Consider the following 19,896-nt stretch of genomic DNA (forward strand, 5'->3'; position numbering starts at 1 on the left):
AGTGAAGCTTCCAGCTGCAACACAGCAGTCTATTTCTGTTCCTTCTTGCAAAACTGACTTGATTCAAGACAAAAAAAGATATTTGTTGCTTTTTTCGTGTTTTGAAATACCACGCCAGACAGAAACTCTCCTCAAGGTCTAAGCCACTGTCACCAATTGTACTGTCAGAATAATTTGTAAAATAAAACGACATAAAAAGATATTAAGCTTTTATTGTCTGCTTCAAATTGATACTGCTTCATATAACGTCAGAACATTTATTTTCATCAGCCACACACTAAACTACATTAAATAAGATTCAGCTTATTGCAGGAACACATTATTATGAAATTCCAGGTAATATTTACTGACAGAAATAAATGAAGAAGGAGAAATGGAAATACTAGTGCAAATAATCGCTGTAGGCATGCTATAAAATAAACTGATATAAGCATGGAAATACAAATGGAAATATATTTTAATTGAATATGTACGTCCATTTATTGTTCTGTATTTATTTAAATGCTTGGACACTATCCTCAACATGTGATAACATTGTGTATTTGAACAGTAAATGAATGAAGTCTCAGCCACGTATTTGAAAAATACATACTTGTCATTTCAATAACATATCCATCATCTATACACAAAAAAACAACCACAGTGTGCCAATTTTTAATTTTTTATTTCGATTTGGTTGCTGAAAAAAAAAGCCATGACAAAACTCGCAACATGGTGAATAATGAAAAGATTTTGGAAAAAAGCAAAAACAAACTAATAAGGCAGTTGAGGAAACCACTTGTTCATAAATCTGGTGTGATTCCACGTTCCCTCCAAACTCTAATCAAATGTATATAAAATTTACACCATGGAAAATGAGAAATCAAATAACAAATATTTACAATTCCTTTTTTCTTCAATTTCATATGATGAGACAAAAGTGGGAAGGAATATTCATCTGTGCTACGCTAGAGCTACAGTATTGTTAAATACATTCACTACTTTAGAGAAGAAGCAGGTACTCCATTGAGTTTTATTTATTTTTAAATACATCTTGCTGCATGACCACACGTCGGACTGTTTCGACTGTTACTCCGAGCAGCCCGACCCAAACAGGAATAATGTGCCTCGGCTTGTGTCGGTTTCTCAGTCTCCGTGTAGTGACTTGGACAGAGATTTGGTCTTCCAGCTACACAAGAAATATGAATGCTACTCTGCAGCAAAAGAATCAGATCATGAAGTACCTGCAGCTGACAGTAAAATAAAGCATTGATCTATTGACTGCTCAGGTTTGGGTTAATGCTTCAACACTGTTGTTATGTTTCCCAACAACCCAAAAGATAGCACACATGCTTTGTGGCTGGTGAAGTCACCATACATAACAGATGATATAAAGCAATAGGGTGGTCAGGAGAAGGCAGACACTGTATAGAACAAGTGACACAGCTGATCTTTAGGAAAGCTACATGCAATAACTGGACTGACTGAGATGTTAAGATCCAAGGACAGTCACTTTTGCATCACTTCTTCCACACAGTTCATCGGCAAAGGCCACTTATCAGAGAGAGGGGGTCCTGACATTCATAAGCACTGACCCTCGTGGTCGAGGAGCTGAGCAGCCATTGAAAATATAGATTCATTAAAGATGAAGCTGAGGATCTATTCATGGAATGAGGGGCTGGGGTTTGCAAATTGGAGGTGAGGAGAGAAGGAAAGATGTCCAGAGTTCTTCTTTCTCGTGAGTGAGCACTTCAGTCCTGGTGCTGGGAAGAGCAGGGAGAGAGCTACCGGGAGCTTATTTGACCAGCCTCTTGGCCACGTCGGCGTAGGCGATCTCAATCTCCTTGTCACTGGGGCAGGTGTTGGTGAACTCGTCTCGCGTGTAGGCGTAGTTCAGGTACTTCCAGACGGCGGTCATCTCTTTGGGGATCTCAAAGCCTCTGTACTTTTTAGCCACGACCTGATGATTGAAAGAGTTCAAAAATGTTTATCAAAGCAACAGCAAAAATATTTAGCCCATCTTTCATCCTCACCTTGACTATGTGCAGCTTTGGCAGGAGGTTACAATCAGCCAGGGTCATTTCGTCTCCATCCAGGAACCTGCGGTTGGAAACCTTGACGTCCTCGATGCTGTTGTGATCGATCTCATCTGGGAGCGGAGAGCGAAGATACTCATCCAGCTTCTGTAGCATCTTCAGGAGTCCTCGCTCCAGAGCTGCACGCGTCCAAAACGAAAAATAAATGAACAAATAAAAACTACTGCAACAACCTACCACACGAGGGCAGTATTTCAACACAAACGAGCCCACGCTCGCTTCAAAATCTCAGACGTCTTGAGTCGAATTTTTGGCCGTTTTGGTTGTTGCCTGTTTGGTCATTGACAGATTACGGAATTTAAGTGAAGTTGGGTAATTGTTGTTTTTTTTTTTTTTAATAAATGAGTGATTCATTTTATGACAGCGTATATTATTTTTTTAAACAACAATATATTTTCCCTTATTTTGATCCATTTTTCCATCAAAGCCATCAGCAATGTATTCACCAGCACTATAATTGGGGCAATAAAATATTATTTAATCTAGCAAAAAAAGTCCAATTATAATAATGAGGTCATTGGGAAATAAATTTGTCCGATCTAACCTGTCCATAAAACTGAATGTCCTATATATATATATATATATATATATATATTTTTTTTTTTTATTATTATTTTTTTTTTTTTTTTTTTCCCAGTGATTTCACTGTGTTTTTACTGAAAATTATGCCGTTTAATGTCTCATTGTACTCAGACGTGAAAGCATAGTACAAATAAGCAATAGGAGTCAAAAAAGAAATTATGGAATCAATTTATAGACCAGAATGTATTCTAAACTGTTGTATAGCATATAGTAGGTGAAAGGATGCTTCCACAGTGTGTGGCTTCAACTGTCAAACATGGAGGAGGAAGTGTGATGGTCTGGGGTTGTTTTGCTGGATCCAGGGTTGGTGACTTGTTCAGAGTGAGAGGCACCCTGAACCAAAACGGCTACCACAGCATCCTGCAGTGCCATGCAATACCCCCTGGTTGGCGTCTAGTTGGTCTGGTTTGCGACTACTGATCATGTGAGTTACATCACTGAATTTAAGGTGTCCTGGGTGTCGCAGGTGTTATATGGAACTGAAAGTATGACATGAATGTGGCAACTACATGCGCCACTTGCTAATCCAACAAATGGCTGGTCCACTTTCCTGAGTCCTTATCGCTGAACTCTGAGATCCAATCGTTCGCCCTGTTTACTCAGTCCTGGCTACAGATCAGAGGTTTAATATTTTCCCAGGGTGGAGAACCGCAGACTCAAACACGCTACCAGTGTCTTGTAACTATTAGAAACAATGCAGCAGCAGAAAATAAAACCTGCTGCTGTCATGTTGGTGGATTTAATCAACAGTAAGAGCCAGAGGCAGGGAATGTGGGTCATGGGTTCAAATCTGGACAGTGGTTCTGTACAGGTGAGCAGACAGGAGAGAACAAAAGCTGAACTAGACTGGGCGAGTTCCGCCAATCAGGCTTGAGAGGCACTTGAGTTGCCTAGCAACCAGACTGTTCTTCCAGACAATAGGGAGGTTTCTGGAAATCTGCCTTTCACACTGAGCTGGCGCACACTTAAGCCTTTGTGAGGACCCAAGATTTACCGCACAGATATGGTCATGATCAAAAGTGATTCCAAAGGAATTTGAACCAACAAGAAAAATGTCTAAAACACATGTCAAACTGGAGGCCACCACGAGAGCTTTATATGGTCACCTCAAAATCAGGAATAAGAGCAAAAAAAATAAAAAATACAGACTCCAATGCACATAGATAATATGAAACCTGAAGATTGCAGTGTTCAAACAATGCAATCTTCAGGTAATGTTACATTAGCTGAAGGACACGTGCCATGTCCATCATAAATCAGGGCTGTGTCACGTGACTCACCTTCATTTGCATCAGGTTTCGAATTCTTGATGAAAGCAGAAAATTTGGCAAAAACATCCATGCCTGCCGTGTTGGACTCCGGATGTCTGGCACCAAGCTTGACGTACCTGCAAAACAGAGAACAGATTTCAACCCCTTAAAGCTCCTGTTTGCCATTGTTCAGAATTTAATAGAAAAGAACCCAATTTCTTTCTTCCTCATTTTTAACCAGCAGTGTGATTACATCTTTCCAGAGCAACTGCTGACATTGAGTCATTCAAGTTAAACATTTATAAGAGCAGGAATCCATGTCTCATGACACTGGGTGTGGATGCATGAAAGTGCTCACTTGGGTGGACATAGGACGTCCTCCAGAAACTCCTCAATCTTGTTGACATCAGTCTTGACCTCGCCATTGAAGGTGATGAAGGGCGGGTGAGTGCCGGGGGCCAAGTTCTGGAGGTCGGCCGGCTTCCTGCAGCAGAGATTTTGGTCAATATGTTTATTGTAAGTCATAAAAAATAATGATGAAACAGCAGCAATAACTTGACAGAGGAGCAGCTCTTGCGACAAAAGGCTAAAATCCTTTGTGGAATTCTTTGTCAATCACTTTACAATAATGTCTCAGGCAAGCCTGAGGCCATGGTTCTCAACAGATAACACAGATCAGAGGGGGCTTCGGGGTTGACTCTGAGAGAGAGTTATAAAGGAACATCACATGAAGCAAGAAGGCAGAGCTCTCACTTATAACCTCCAGATACAATGAAAGATATACTATACGCTGCTTAACATGGTGAAGCCAGCAGGCACATAGTGTGGAAGCAAAGGACCAGGGGACACCATGCGGAGAGATTAGACGAATGGAAAGTGCATTGGATGAGAGCATTCAAATGAAAAGACAGATAGAAACACAACTGTTTATTATCCATTTGTTTGTAACGTCCTGCTTATCGAGCTTCTGAGATCAAAGGAGTGACTCCTTCACTGAACATAAATGTGTAACCACAGCGGACTACATTAGAAGTAACTGGTGATGATCATTGACGATACATTATTATTTTTGAAGTCTATTTCAATTTTTGTGACACTTAATTTTAACTAAACCAGGGGTGTCAAACTGATCCATAAATAGGGTGCAGTGTGGGCAGTTCTTTGTTCCAACCGTGCAAGCACGTATAGGTAAACCAAGCAGGTGTCAGCTGAAAGTCCTCAGACAACCACAGTGGCCCTTTGAGGACCGGTCTGACACCCCTGGTGTAAATTTATTTATTGTTAAATTGTGCATATGCAGTGAGAGGTTGCTTTATGCATTATTACGTCAAGTAGATATTCCATTGTTTTGTTTGTTGGTCTTTAATGTTCAGTCTTTACTCGGCTGCCAAATTTCCCCATTGTGGGACAAACAAAGGACCATCTTGATGCATTCACTTGTCAGGCCTCAGCACTGACGCTTCAGCTGCTGTATGAGGCGTGTTCCTTGTTACACCAGTGTCATGTTTGTCCTCGCTCAGTCAGCAGCAGATGTTGCAGATTTCCAGCCAAAATCGAAATGAGCTCGTGATGACGAGTGAGTGTGAAAATCCACAAACCCTACAAACCAGCTGCAGGCAAACAGACAGCGAATGACAATAACATCAATAAGATCCACCATGATAGACGGCCGGAGTGGGGACAAATACCGGAAGTGATTTCAACTCTCTGGCATCCTGAAAGGAAGTGACACCCTAAGATCTATCACGAGACTCATGACCTCATTCTACCAAGTCAGGCAGGTGACACGTGATGTTAAATGGATAAGACGACAGTAGCAGTTGTATAAAGGTGTGGCCTGACAAGAAGAGGGAGTAGACCCTGATAAGTCACTGTAAAGCCTTTAACTAGAGTTTTCAAAGTTGATGCAAAATAACAGTCAAATGAGTCTCAGGAAAGGTGAGATCATTAATCTGTCCTCAAACCGCCCTTGAGCTTTTCTCCTGTAATGCCAGCAGAAGATGGTCTACATATACTGGGAAGAGATTTGTAAAAACTGTGAATAACCTAAGATGAATCAAATGTTCCTAAATGCTTGGCCTCAACTCTCAGGAGAACACATCCAAACAAGAGTGAGAGGCACTGCGAGAGATGGATTAGTCATCATGAGTGGTGATATTGGTATATATTATTATTATTATTATTATTATAACATATTATATTAGATTTTGGTGAACAAAGTAAACAGCAACAGAGCTGCTCAGTTATTAGTGGTTATTGTTTCTTATTTTCAGTTTGTGGACTCACTTTTATCAGCCCCTGACAGGGGGCGCTATGGCATGTGTTGCACCATTCTTCAATGAATATTTATGGATGTAGTTGATGTTAATTTTGGGCAAAGCCAACAGGCAGAGTTCTGGGGGCTGAGGAGTTGCCCGGTGAGTGCTTTGGAAAAAATGACAGGAGAATGGATCTGTGAGTCGAACACACGTGGCAGAAGGAAAACCATAGAGACCAGACGAGCATCTGACCGAGGCTGAAAATACTCTGGCACTCGCTGTGCTGGAAAAAAGTAGGCAGTATTTAGATGACTCATCAGGGTTTTGGAGAAGATGGCTTAAGAAACCTCATTTTGTTCCCTGTAGTTCAGACAGGGCCTGAGGAATCCTAAATAGCCTCTCTAGCATGTTGATTCTCCTCCGGCCCGGAAAAAAGGGTCATGGGAAAACCAAACAAGCAGCAGGGAAGCAGCGAGTGTGTCAGGGGTGTGGCGGGATCAAAGCAAAACAGCACTGCAGGGATTGCTGTAAAACCCAAAACCCTCAACAGATGCAAAAACCATCGAATGACTTTCAAGTTCTTCTCACTTCAATCCAGTGTCTGTCAACAGAGCTCTTGAACGATGACTGCTTTATGACTAGTACAAGCTTGGGCTCACCTCTTGAGGTCAACAGTTGTGACATTGAAGACGACTCCTTTCAACCACAGAATCATGAAGAGTCGCTGGGAGAAGGGACAGTTCCCGATGCTCTCGCCATCACTTCCTGCCTGAGATACAGAAAGGGAACAAAAAGAATGTCAGACAATATCAGATGAATGATCATAATCCCAATGTTGACCCAACATGTTAAACTTATGGGCCACATCGGGCTACAAAATATTCTAAGCACACAATATCCTTTCAGAATGTACTATGATGCTGGGAAGGATGCTGGGACAGATCTTAAGCACACAATTGATGGGATAGTGAAGGTGTCAAAGGGTTGAACGTTAGACATTAAAAATCAAGCTCTGCTACAGAGGTACATGAATGATCATCACAGTGGAGGTCAGAGGCGTCAAAGTAGTTAAATTATTATTTTTTTATTAAGTACAAACACTGATGTTTGAGCCATGATGTTCAGCTACTTACAACTCTCAAGTCACCTGCTTAGTAAATGATAAATCAAACTGACAGCATGAACACCACAACTAACAAAAAAGAAAGTGTTTTGGATCTTGACAGATTCCATTTCGGTTGCATAACCTTTACAACCAAGAGGATTTTATTGCTTCCAACCCACCCACCCCCATCTGTAAGAACAATGCCTCTTTCATACACAGTTCACAACGGCACTTAAAATACTTAGGAGGAGAGAGAGAGTGTTTTAAAAGCAAATGTTCCTTCAATTACAGACTTCAAGTCCAACAGTGAGGGAAGTAAACAAAAGACTTCCAGGTGGATATTTACCCCTCAACTCCTCCACTCTCTGCACAGGGTATCAGGATACTGAGGGGATGAAATGGTACTGAAGTTCAGTCCTTTGTAGACTTCACTCAGACGTCAAGCATCACAGAGATCACATGTGCTGACCTTCCATCCAAATTGGTGCTCATTACCTACCAAGTAAAAGCACCTCAAGCTTGACAAACATGGTGAACGCACAAGAATGGCCTTCTCAGGGGCACTTCAGTGACACAGTGCTCCAGTTGAAACGGCTGATTCTCCGTTTCATTGACCCTCTTTTGTCCACAACCCCACATTCAGCGCACTTCTCACCCGAGTCCTTTTCAATGTTCTGCAGAGTGACCTGAATGTGCGGAGCCTAAGGAATGCCCAAGTTGTTCACAAATCACTGCCAAAACAGATTTAGCAAGAGCAGAGATACAGTATTGAATAGAGGACTTTGTTTGGACCCCAGCTCAGCAGGTCCTTGATGGTATGGACAGGCGGGTTGTTGTCCTCTTTGTAACACCCACTGGGCTGGCTCAGTTTGATCTGCAGTGTTGCTTCTATTGTACAACGCTTCCCCCCTTCTGATTGAAAGCTTTATCTGAAAAACCTTTGTTCTAAGAACCAAAACGGCCCTTTTTCATCAACATCTTCAACCATCATAATCTGAGACCAGGATCAGATGAATGAATATTGCTCTCCAACACACCTGCAGAGATCCATTCAGCTCAGGATCAAGAACAGCAGTGCATCACAGCAACCATTTCCATGGTGACAGTCAGAGATATCTGACATGTAAAGCAGAGGATTCAAAGAGCAGAGGATCACCATCATCTGAATGACGTCTTTTATTTCAACATTTTTCAGTTTTTTGATTGAACCACATTACTCACCACTTAAATGACCAATAGCCTACCAATTCACTGGTCCTTAACAAGTCTTAGGTGATAACTCTCCAGACCAACACCTTAGTGCAACTTGAAACATGCCTGTAGACAATCCACTCCCTATCACTGCTTCTCCATTCATGCCCACTAGTATCTGAGGAATGCTTTAGTGGTTTTCAACTCTTCAAGCAGCATTATGGGAAATGCTGGGCTGTCTAGTTGCAGCAATGCAGCTGTGGCGGAAGTAAACGCCAGCTCCTGTTAGCAACTATCACGATCAACAATACAAATCACTGAAGGCCACACAAGGGTGAAAAGAACCTTTATACATGTACACAAGGCAATGCTGAGTTTTGAAGTACATTCAATTCTGATACCTCTCGGCCTTTAATAAAATATTTACATAGTTTAATAACAATATTTACATGAAACCTCTTCAAGAAAAGAGATGTTTCAGTACAATTAGTCCAAATAAAGAAAACGCAGCAGCATTCTTTGTCAGAGAAAAAAGATGCACAAATTCCCAATTACGCAATATTCTCCACAATAGCAGAAGTCAGTTTCCCGTGTCACGGATCTGATATTACAGGAAGTAACTGATTATGGCTTGAGCTGGTAGACGTGAGGGAGAACAAGTAACAAATGTTTTCAGTGGGCGGGAGTAAAGGCAGTAGGCTGCTTTGGCATGTTGCAAAGCCTTCACTCCTCCCAGTCTTCCCTTCTCCTGGGCCTCTCTGTGGAGTGAATTGAGCATTTGGGGGGGAAGGCGGGAGAACTATTCCAGAAATGTCCTGTTACTTTTTCAGAAGAGGGAGCCTTGTTTGGGTTGGGTGATGCTGCAGTAGGACTTTCATTTTACAGCTTAGTGAGTGGCTATAATAGGGCAACTGACGCAGTGACAATTTCAATCCCAAAATGGTTGAAGACGACACCTTTATACCATGTGTCCCAAAACAATTTCAATCTTGGTGGGATGAAATGATGAACAGAATATTTCCATGTAAATAGCATTGTGTGGCCCTTGTGAGAAAGCAACAAGGCCACTTTCTTTTAGGGATGATCCAACAGCGCTAGAGACATAGTTGTGTCATTCGTAATTACGAATGTCCAGTGTGAAATTTAAAAGTCCATATTGTGCAATGATTAACCGGGTGGAGACACGTTTCCTGAGTAAATATTAACTTTGGATCACAAGCATCTGGTGACTGCAACTGTGGTCACATCATTTTCATTGTGGTGCTGTTGAGTGGTAGGGTAACTTTGTCAGTGGAAGAAGATTCTGTGCACACATCAATGCTTTGTCAATGATAGAATCAAGCATTTTGCTTTCCTTAATAAATCATCTCATGGCTTGTATGCGACACATGTATAGCATAAACAGTTAGCTCACAGTATAGATTTGGACTTTGGACTGGATTTTGGACTCTTAATGTAACTCAACAAGTACATGTAAATCTCTAGTTTCCACAGAGTGCGGTTGCCTGCTTACGTCACGTGGTAGAGAGCTGAATGAGCCACGATACATGGCAGATGTTTTTGCTTCTCAAACTGAAGAACAAAATAGAGTTTCACACTAGGTCAGAATTCTGAGTTGTCTGAGATCTGCCACATGCTTCAAGGAAACAGGAAGAAAGCATGTGATCCCAAGACAAGACCAACAAAACCAACAAGGAGTAGGAAGTCAAAGATTAGAATAACGTGATAACGGTTAAATAGAATGTCATTGCATAGTTACTTAGTAGCAGTGTGTAACTTATATTATCTTTTGTGCCCATCCCACTCAGGCCCTCTGCAGTACCAGGGCTATGATACCTTGCCCCAGATGAGTGCTGGTGTCAGTAATCAAAGCAAGGAGCGCAACTCAACATGGAGCAGTGAGTAGTTGAGTTGAATGGTTTCATCAAAAAGAGAACCAGTCCAGGGCCTGTTCAGGTGTTTGGTTGCAAGATAATTTACATTGTTGCAACTTTTGACTATCAAACATCCACTTTAGCAATGTTGGACAGGACTGTGGTTATTGTTTTTCTGACATGCCCATGATAAAGGACAACCTGTGTGGGAACTGGTTCTGTTATATTCTTGCCGATGAAAATAAATATGAAAGCATTCAATAACTTCTGCATGGGCTGTGAAGTGCGTGTGTAACATCATGTGTATTGTTTTACCAAAGCCATTATGTCATGTCTACAGCACACAGTGTGTCTCTCAGTGTGTCTCTCTGAAACATGTCACTCAGGCTTCAGAGGACCATACATCATGTACTCATATAACACACACTTGCAACACCCTGGTAACCATCAATTACAGTTTTCACAATTGCAACAAATTTAAGGTCCAAACCTCAACCTTCCTGTTAACGTTCCATTTTCATGATTGTACTGTAGCATTCAGAGAGGGCTTGTGGTACATCTCAGTACAGCAGCTACACAAAATGCTTCTTGTTTGGAGAAGGTTTTGCTCCATCATTCGGCATGAAACATCAACACAACCTCCGCCCGTAGCATTACCATCCTGAATTTTCCTTTTAAATGAATAAACAATTGAATTTAAAACAGAGCACCATATCCTGTTCTCCTCTGAGTCAAATATGAGTCACATGTTTCAACATCTTTCAGTGAGACGTTCTCCTCATGTGATTTTATAATGCGTGAGCCAACAGACTCCTTATCTAAGCTCAGTGGATAACACGCAAGTCAACATATGATTGTTCAACTAATGCCCGTCACACAAAAGCTTCCCAGCAGCAGCTGTGACTCATCCTTAAGTCGGCTGTTATCTAGGAGTCAGTGCACAGGACAGCTCGCCCTGACATCTGTACAATGAGACCTCAGGCTACCAACAGAAGACATATTTCTTTGAAAACCACCTCTCCACTAAATATTCCGAGACTGCTGGTGACACTGAAGATCGGATGTTGTGTGATAAGAAGCTGCAGATAATGTGAACAAGGACATCAAGGACGTTCATGTTTGTTCAACTGAAAGCCTTGAAGTCTCTCTCTGGAGTCTCTTTTAAAACCTATGTTTAAGTAAAAAGGCTTACTTCACAGGAAAAGCTGAAACGTTTCCCTTGGAATGTAATGGGATTTAGACATTTCTCTCGTGACTGGGGATCGGCGATAACTTATAGTACAAAAAACAATCCCCGCAATGGGTATTTTACACCTCACAATAAATTGGATAAACACAGGGCAAACTCGCTGCATCGGACTTGCATACATGAATACGACGGGACCATGACGGTGCGCAGGGCTCTCCAGCTCCGCAGCGTTTGACTGCCGACACTGGCGTGTGATAGTTGGCAAGAGTGTGGTGGACAGTCGTAGTTAGAATTTTTTTTGTAATACAGGTAAGAGACTGACACGGTTTTCTGCCTAGGTTCATATCAACAAATGCAGGGTCTCCAACTGCGTTGGCACATCGCGAAACACTGTGTTGAAAATAGTTGGATAGTTGGTGTACATCCGCTCCTTTATAGTCGTTGGTGTCCTCTACCAAGTCCCCGATAACGGTTCACTGGCAGACACACTGCTACAGGCAGCTCTAATGCTACAACCATCAGTTAGGAACCATCAACAAATCCAGATTCAATGGAAGTATAAGTGAAATCTTCAGTCATGCCAATGAAAAACAACCATTTTAGGAGAGAGAATTGTGTAAAGATTTTTGATCACACTAGACAAAGGACTGATAGTTTGTATAATGATTTAAAACTTGGAATATGACTCAGAGATCATTTATTCACATTATTTCTCGTATTTCGTCAATAGCATCTAGGAAATGTGTCCAGACGGGTCCATATTTTAAGACGGTCAAGAGACACAAGATACATATGGGATAGCAGACAGACAGCTCGATTTAACCCCTAAATAAAACTGGCATAGCTGTCCATCACAACTGGCTTCTACGATAGAAACACTAGAATTATCAACTCTACACTTAGTTAATTATTATATTTAAACATAAAAAATAATGATATTGGATACAAACACCACTAAAAGTTTCATCATAAAATAGTTTTGAGACTGTAATGTGTCAATTCAATCATCTCAAATGTATTTGAAGCAAGTTAGCAACTGTTCCCTCTATCCCATGAAGGGATGAAGATTCGCGTTGAGCTCGGCACTCCTCCTAGGCTCAACCTAAATTAAGTAACATACTGGCCGGTACTTTCTCCCAACAGACTTTTCTCATCTAAAATTGGGCCGGCCACTCAGCAAGTTCGAGACACTGTTTGGCCTAATAAGGAGCTAACAAGCTGCACAGCCTTCCTCTGCAACACACACAGAACGAATGTTTGTGAGAGGGACAACATCACAGTACCCCACCCTCTGAGCTGGGTTATCGCAATGGGTGTGGGCCTCTGCATGGTAGCAGCTGTAACATTGACAAACTCCGTGCCAGTTTCAACAACATAGGTTTGATCCTCTGACCCCAGTTGAATAATCAGATTATATTAATAAACTCATAGCTGTGTCATGCCTCTAACTGCAAAAAACGGTGTTCAGTAGGGGTGTGGGGAAAAAAATAAGATTCATATAAAAATTGTGATTCTGATTTGCTATGATTCAGACACACAAGCATCGCAAAACTAAAACCAAGCACCTCGGCAACACAGCTAGGCAGCTGTGCCTCAGCTTTACCGAGAGACTAATCCCTAGTGTGAAAGCACCATAACAGAATAAAAGAACAGTCGCCAGTAAAGGCACTTTCCTGAGAGTTTTACATGTTTTATGAAGTAAAGAGGCACTTTTAATTACTGGAGCAGTGTGTAATATTGCCTTCATGAGAACAGTTGCAATACTTCAACCTTGAGCAGAGATAAATGTTTAAAACGTAATAAACATAAAAAAGAAACTTAAATGTCCCTGTCATTCTGACTGCAAAGTTGACTAGATCATGACCAGAAATCAGATCAGAAATCATTCATTATCAATGCAATTATTTTTAAATCGTATCATGGCTCCAACAATCTGAATTGATTCAGTTCATGAGATAGTAAAAGACTCACACCCCTAGTGTTAAGTATCAAACTCAGAAGGAAGTTGGAGTAAGAAATTACAGCTAGCATGCACCTGCCAAGTTTAGTGATTTACAAGTCAAAGTTTGACCTATTGTGAAACTAACTTTCTGACACACTAAGAGCTAAGAAACAGTCTTTTTGGGTAGAGGGCAGAGCCTTCCACTCAAACACAACCAACTTCAGAGCAAGTGAGATTCACTATCACCAGGACGAAACCGGAACGATCACTTATCTTACACAATATACCGCTAAAAAAACCCCAATGAAGAGCATTGAATGTCTCACAATAAATTACATTTCCACAAGGGCGTGGTGCACCGTTTCCGAACTCCCATACAGATGAGACCAAGGCGGGACGACAAGCCTGGAGGACTTTCACTCCCATCCCAATCATAGTTTTAAACACATTTTTAACACAAGAAACTCTCAATAATGACATTGGTAGACACAAGACTGAATGTCACAACAAGAGCACCAGATACTGATCTGACTGGAAATATTCGCGCAAAATCTCTGCCACGTCTTTCACTAGCCACCACGGAGCGCACAGCCAAATTGAACTCCAAAGTAAAACTGGCAGAACACAGTGTGTGAGTTGCCAACACAAGAAGATTTTGATTTGCAGATGTCTGCACTTACTTATCTATTAATCATTAATTTTTCTGTCAGTGATAGACCAAGTGCATCCTGTGTTAGACGCAAGCTTCGCACACATCATCGGCTGTTATTGAGGGTGAATGTGTTATAATGAAAGCTGAAATTCCACTTTACTTGTGGTTGTTCCTGGAATCATGTGCTGCCAATTTGAAATCCATTTGTCCCAGTCACAAACTTTTTTAATCTCTTCCGACAATGAATCAAGGAAATGCTAATGTGAGGTAGAAATGGTGTGAAATGATCAGCTGCTTGACTTGTGACTCATCATGCATCTCAAGATTCAAAACTTTCTCTGACACAGTACAAAACAAATACCGCCTTATGCATCACTGACAAACAGGCCCAGACCGACATGGTCTCACTTCTAGTGTACTGAGGAGTCACTTCCGACTATAACGTCAGATCCATGCCATGGTTCTGACTCAGTGTGACATCACTAAGTGGAAAGCTCTCAACTTCCAGCCAGACAAAGTTCTACTGTTGCAGTGTCCAGCCAACGGTTGCCGTGGAAAGTCCGACTAAAAATAGAACCGCCTTGTAAAAACAATGATGCAAGTGGAGTTTATCGCGTTGACGCCAGGATTCTTCATGTCAGTGCGAAAGATGAGACAACTATCTAACATTTGCTGATTAGTAACATCAGTGAATGTTAAGGACCAAAATACGGGGAAAACAAAAAGAGGCTAACTTTTTCACGACTGCATGTACATATGGAATCTGTCGCTTCAAAGCTCTCACATCTGTGTGACTTGGCATCCCTCTATAAAAACACACTAAACAACAGTAATTCTCCCGGCCACTCTCAAACCTCTCAAACAAGACGTTTGGATAAATCATCTACATTCAATTTTAATCCCAAGTAACAAATTGTAACAAATCCAAGACCCGGATGCCAAATCCAGTCAGCCAAGTCCATTTACAAGGCCTACAAGAGATTAGAAGCCGATAGTTGGCTTAAAATTCGAAATGTAATTCAATACCAATTCGAAAGCGCAGCAAGGGCTAGATCAGCGGCGAAGCATTTCAAAATCGACCGGTTAAGGTTTATGGCGAAGGAGCAACCACAGATGCTACATGAACTTCAATAAAAGTCTGGTATCACATTCTGTTTAGACTCTTGTTTCCTGTTGTGGACTGTACAATTCACATAATCGTGTTCAGCCTGCAAATACATCACGGTGTTAAGGACAAACTATTATACCATCTTAATAATAGGGAATATCATACTTTTCAAGACAGAGACTGATATCAAAAGGGGCACATATATAGGGTGTAAATAATTTTTGGGGAAAAAGTAAGATTTTAAAAAACACATCTTAAGTTAGAAGAAATGCTTTTTCATTTATTAAAACAAATATGTCTCCTAAGAGGTGTTTGACTGCTCGACCTTGGGACCAAAACAGGTTATCAACACCGTCAGTCTACAACAGTCAATTAAACTGGACGTTGGAGTGCGTTTTAACAACTAGGCTTCAGAATGAAAACATAACTACTGATGCGTCAGGGGAAGTCATTACAAGTCTCATGTTTTAGTGGATATGTGGTGACTAACAAAGCTCAGGGTCATCTGACGCTTTACTACTCCACTCAAGGTTCCAAACACTGAATGAACAAGACAACTGGAGGGGATTGTGTTCAGACTGATTTAGTTACACATGCGGTGACGCTAGAAAAAAAGGAAAAGTTAAGAACACAAGTGCAGCTTAAAGAAGCAGAAACTCCGCTGTTATTCAGCTGACTTATCTTTCATACACGTTGTCACAGTTTCTCAACCATCTGTACTCATCCCATTCAGACCGCTCTAAGGAGCCTGAACACTCCCTCAAATGAAGTGGGGATTTACTCTCGTCCATCTGGTCTCGCCTCAGAGCTGCTGCAGTCTGGAAGCCCTCCAAGGTAAGGTAGCCAGGTGATATCCTGATAAGATTCTAGAAAATACAGTGAATAAGCTTCTAAGATTGGATTGCCCTCCACTCATTAGTCTTGTGAGACATGCCACAACCTAACCCAGACTTGAATCAACCAGATATGTTCATGACTTTCAATTCATTGGGAGACTCTACTAAACAAACAGGCAGCTGTTTTATCAGGAAAACTCCAAGGTTTAAACTTTAATTCAGTTCCTTTGGGAAGAAATCAGACACAGGACATTTGATCAATGCGAGAAGAGGTATCCAAAAGACGAAGTAAGCATAGGATACTCTGAAGTGTCCTACAGAAGGGACTACGCTGAGCTAAGCAAACATTAAGAACCAGAGTCCAGAGAGACACTTTAAAAGCAGTGACCAGCGAAGTGTAACAGAGAATTCACTGACCGCAGCAGTCTACAGCAGCTACATGCCGTTAATCCTTGTCCTTCAGCTCCAGACGCTGTCAGTGTTATCCACCCAACATCATGATAAAAAACACCTTATTTCACATTACATAAACGGAAACTTCAGCAACGCTAAATCATTCACAAATTATGTTATTGTCAGAAAGAAAGTCTGAATGGAGATGGACCAAAAGTCACCGTGTTTCCATAAACATCACAGCCTTTAACTGGTCACATGTCTCGGCTGATAAGGCAAAAGTGGCACAAGCAGCTTCTTCAGGCCGCACGGACAAAAGCAGAATAGTGTCTACACCCTCTCCCATGGTTTCCTACAGACAGTCCACAGGCAGCCCTTCTGAAATCCAGACTGCAGTTTACAGGCAGTGACAGCATGGAAGCAGCAGGAGGCTTTTATTCCTTGGCAAACTTTCAGCCACTAGGCAGGAGGAGTTCGGCTGTTGGCTCATTTGTGGATCCTAATCCTATGTGGAGGAGTGTCATAGGGACGCAAAGGGACAGTAGAAAGGTTTGAGAAGTAAGAAGACAGAGGTGCCTTCTTCAGATGGATAGGAAACATTTAGACTGGTTTACCAAGAAATGGCAAGAGGAAACAACTCTTTCTCACTCCCAAGTCATCAAACAGCCACTTAAACTGTTTTAGATGTCTCTTGGTATATGTAGCACTCTTGACGTCACTGTCAAAACACACGTTTGAGGACACAAGAGTCACGGGAGAAAGTTGCTATTTGACTCCTTGGGAGTGAGAATGCTTTGGAAGAAATGGACCTTCTGTCACCACTAGTCTTACAGGCCTGCTTTCAAGATTCAAGAAATGAAAGTCTGAGCACATCAATGCGGGAAACTTGGGGAACATTAACCCTTACTTGAGGGATTGGCATGCCATAGCAGCCATTTCTAATAACAAAGCATTCACAAGATACAAACTTAAATGCGCTGACCAAGACGTCTACCTCCCCTGACAAGATGAGCCAACAAGAAATTGTCAAACAGGAATATATACATGACATTCTCCACGTTTCTTTGGATTCACGATGACAGACTGATGTGTTCTGTATTCATATTGGTCACCTTGGACTTGATTCAGTTGAAAGAGCACGCCTTGGTGTTCCCCCAACCGAGAAGATAGAGGTTTGTGAGGAGAAGGGGGTCTCCTCACTTTGGCTGCAGTCCATAACCCAACCAAGACTACCAGTTTAGTTGGATCTATTTCATATCCTCATTACTGCCGAGGTCCATTCAGACACTATAGGACACCGCCAAGCTTTAACTGCACACTTGATGATGTGTAAAAAGTTCCCATGGCGACTGGATGATCGTTGCTATAAACACAGGCTGAAGCTCAAGCCCCTTCAGTAACATCCCCTCTAACAGGCTCTTGTTTCATCAGATCTATCAGATCTTTGGAACTGCATCTGAAGCTAGCATGAGATCTTGGTTTATTTGATGTCAAGGGGATGTTACCACGGCGCATGGAGAGTAAACACAGGTCATTATCAGCTGTTCCTGAGGCCCTGCCTCTATAGCAACCTGCCTGCCGTCCATTGTTCCCTCCTGACTGTGTTTAACACACCAAAAACAACGGCCTCAATAATAGATGGGACGGACAGCACAAGTACAGAGAGAAATCCAGAGAGCAAACAAAGGAGAAAACCACCGCACACAGCGGGCTGCACGGACGGGCCAAAGGGAGCAAGACAGAAAGAAAGAGAGGCCACATGCGTGAAGCTTCCAGGCTGTGGGTGACGTAACGAAACAGCAAGCTCTGGAAAGCAGTGTGAGTCAGCACACTGGAATCAAGACACAGTGGTGAGGTCCACAGATATTTGTGTAGTTTAACAGCCAACACTTTTAAAACATGTTCCACTCTTCAGTTACTTGCAACCTTTACTAAGGTCCTGTCCTTGACCCTTGGAAAACATTTTTTTTTTTTACATCCTTCGCCTTTTCAATGTTCTATTACGATCATGGAAATAATGAAACATATATATTGATGTGTATAATTTGTGCAGTTGTCATAACAGAATAACACAACAGAGAATCATTTAAACAGGAGGTGAATTCAGGGTCAAACATGATGGTGAACAGAGATGCTGCCAACTGCTTCAAATAATGCTTTGAATTCAGACCCCTCCTTGTTGCACCCCACTCTCTTGCTTCCCTGCCCATTGCCCCCCTTTTCCCTCTTTTCCCGCCACGGAGAGTAACCTCTTCAAATAGGAAGACAACCGTTCAGGACCTTCCTCCTTCTTCTTCCATCTCCATCATCATCATCATCTGCAGCGATGAATGTCCAATGTGGTTTGATAGTAAAAAATAAAAATAATGTCCACACAAGTTTGAAACACAATACGTTAAATTGACTATATTATAATAGAATTCTACAGCCATAATATATAAACAAACTCGATTTATTTCTTATGTCCAACGCTGTACAACGGGGAGACTACAAATTATTCAGAATCATTTCTTTCATTTCTCTCATCGATAAGTCACTTATTTTATCGTTTGGAGAGACGGGGCAGAATTCCAGCATGGCCGGCTCCTCGACCACCTCGACCCGCCTCGCCAGACACACGACCCGGGGCAATGCTAGCCACTCAGTGTGCGCACCTCAAACTGCTTCAGTATCAAATAGTCTTTCATTTTCCCACTCTGAACTTATCAATTGCCATTTTAAGGTCGTCCCATATAGCGTCTTACCTTCACAAACAGCTCAATAACGGGCTCGTTGTCCGCCTTCACTCCGTTCTGCGGGACCGACAACGACATCGTGGCTGTCAAGTTTCGCAAACAAAAGATGACTTTTTCTCGGTTTTCTACAGCAACCACGCCCGATCTAGGTCGATCTCGTCTCCGCCACCTTCGCCGTTCCCTCAACAACTCCTGTTGGTACTTTCAGAAGGCGCTATTTGTTCACCAAGTGAGGAGGCGCCGAGACTCTGAGGCAACAAAGCCGACAAAGAGCAGCGACGTCCGGCCACGCGAGTGTGAGAGGAGTCGATGCGGAGCAGGAGACGCTACACACGCATCGTCATCAAGTGGAGCTTTTCTCTCCGGTGATGATGATGATGGAAGAAGCAACGGGATTATTCCTGCGCTGTGATGTCATTCGCAGCGCAAAAATACAAAAATGTGGGCGGGATTGAGGAGTCTCCTTGCTGGGAGGAGAAAAGGGAGGAGGAAGTCCTAGTGGCTTGCCAAGGACCTGGGCTTTGTTCCTGGTGCGTAAACAGTCAACACGCTTTAAACACACGAGGGACTGTGAAATAAATATAGACAAATGTGAGCATCTATGTCTATACTTAACTATAGTTTTCAATGACGTTTATGGTACGTACAATATGTCTTCTTCAAGAGTCGTTACCTCCGTTAGAGAATGGTTTTGGACGTTATGATT

At 42.0% G+C, this 19,896-nt stretch overlaps 1 protein-coding gene across 1 annotated transcript; it reads right to left on the reverse strand.

The window, feature by feature from the left end:
• Window positions 1-265: 265 nt before the first annotated feature.
• clic4 (chloride intracellular channel 4) lies at window positions 266-19,630 on the reverse strand. Its single transcript, XM_053845441.1, has 6 exons — window positions 19,200-19,630; window positions 6,825-6,934; window positions 4,266-4,391; window positions 3,938-4,044; window positions 2,013-2,194; window positions 266-1,939 (listed from the first exon to the last, which is right to left on the reverse strand). The coding sequence occupies exons 1-6, from the start codon at window positions 19,266-19,268 to the stop codon at window positions 1,775-1,777; spliced, it is 759 nt and encodes a 252-aa protein (XP_053701416.1). The 5' UTR covers window positions 19,269-19,630; the 3' UTR covers window positions 266-1,774.
• Between the last annotated feature and the right edge of the window lie 266 nt (window positions 19,631-19,896).

This window comes from Synchiropus splendidus, chromosome 16, assembly GCF_027744825.2.
Source record: "Synchiropus splendidus isolate RoL2022-P1 chromosome 16, RoL_Sspl_1.0, whole genome shotgun sequence".
Classification (NCBI taxonomy): domain Eukaryota; kingdom Metazoa; phylum Chordata; class Actinopteri; order Syngnathiformes; family Callionymidae; genus Synchiropus; species Synchiropus splendidus.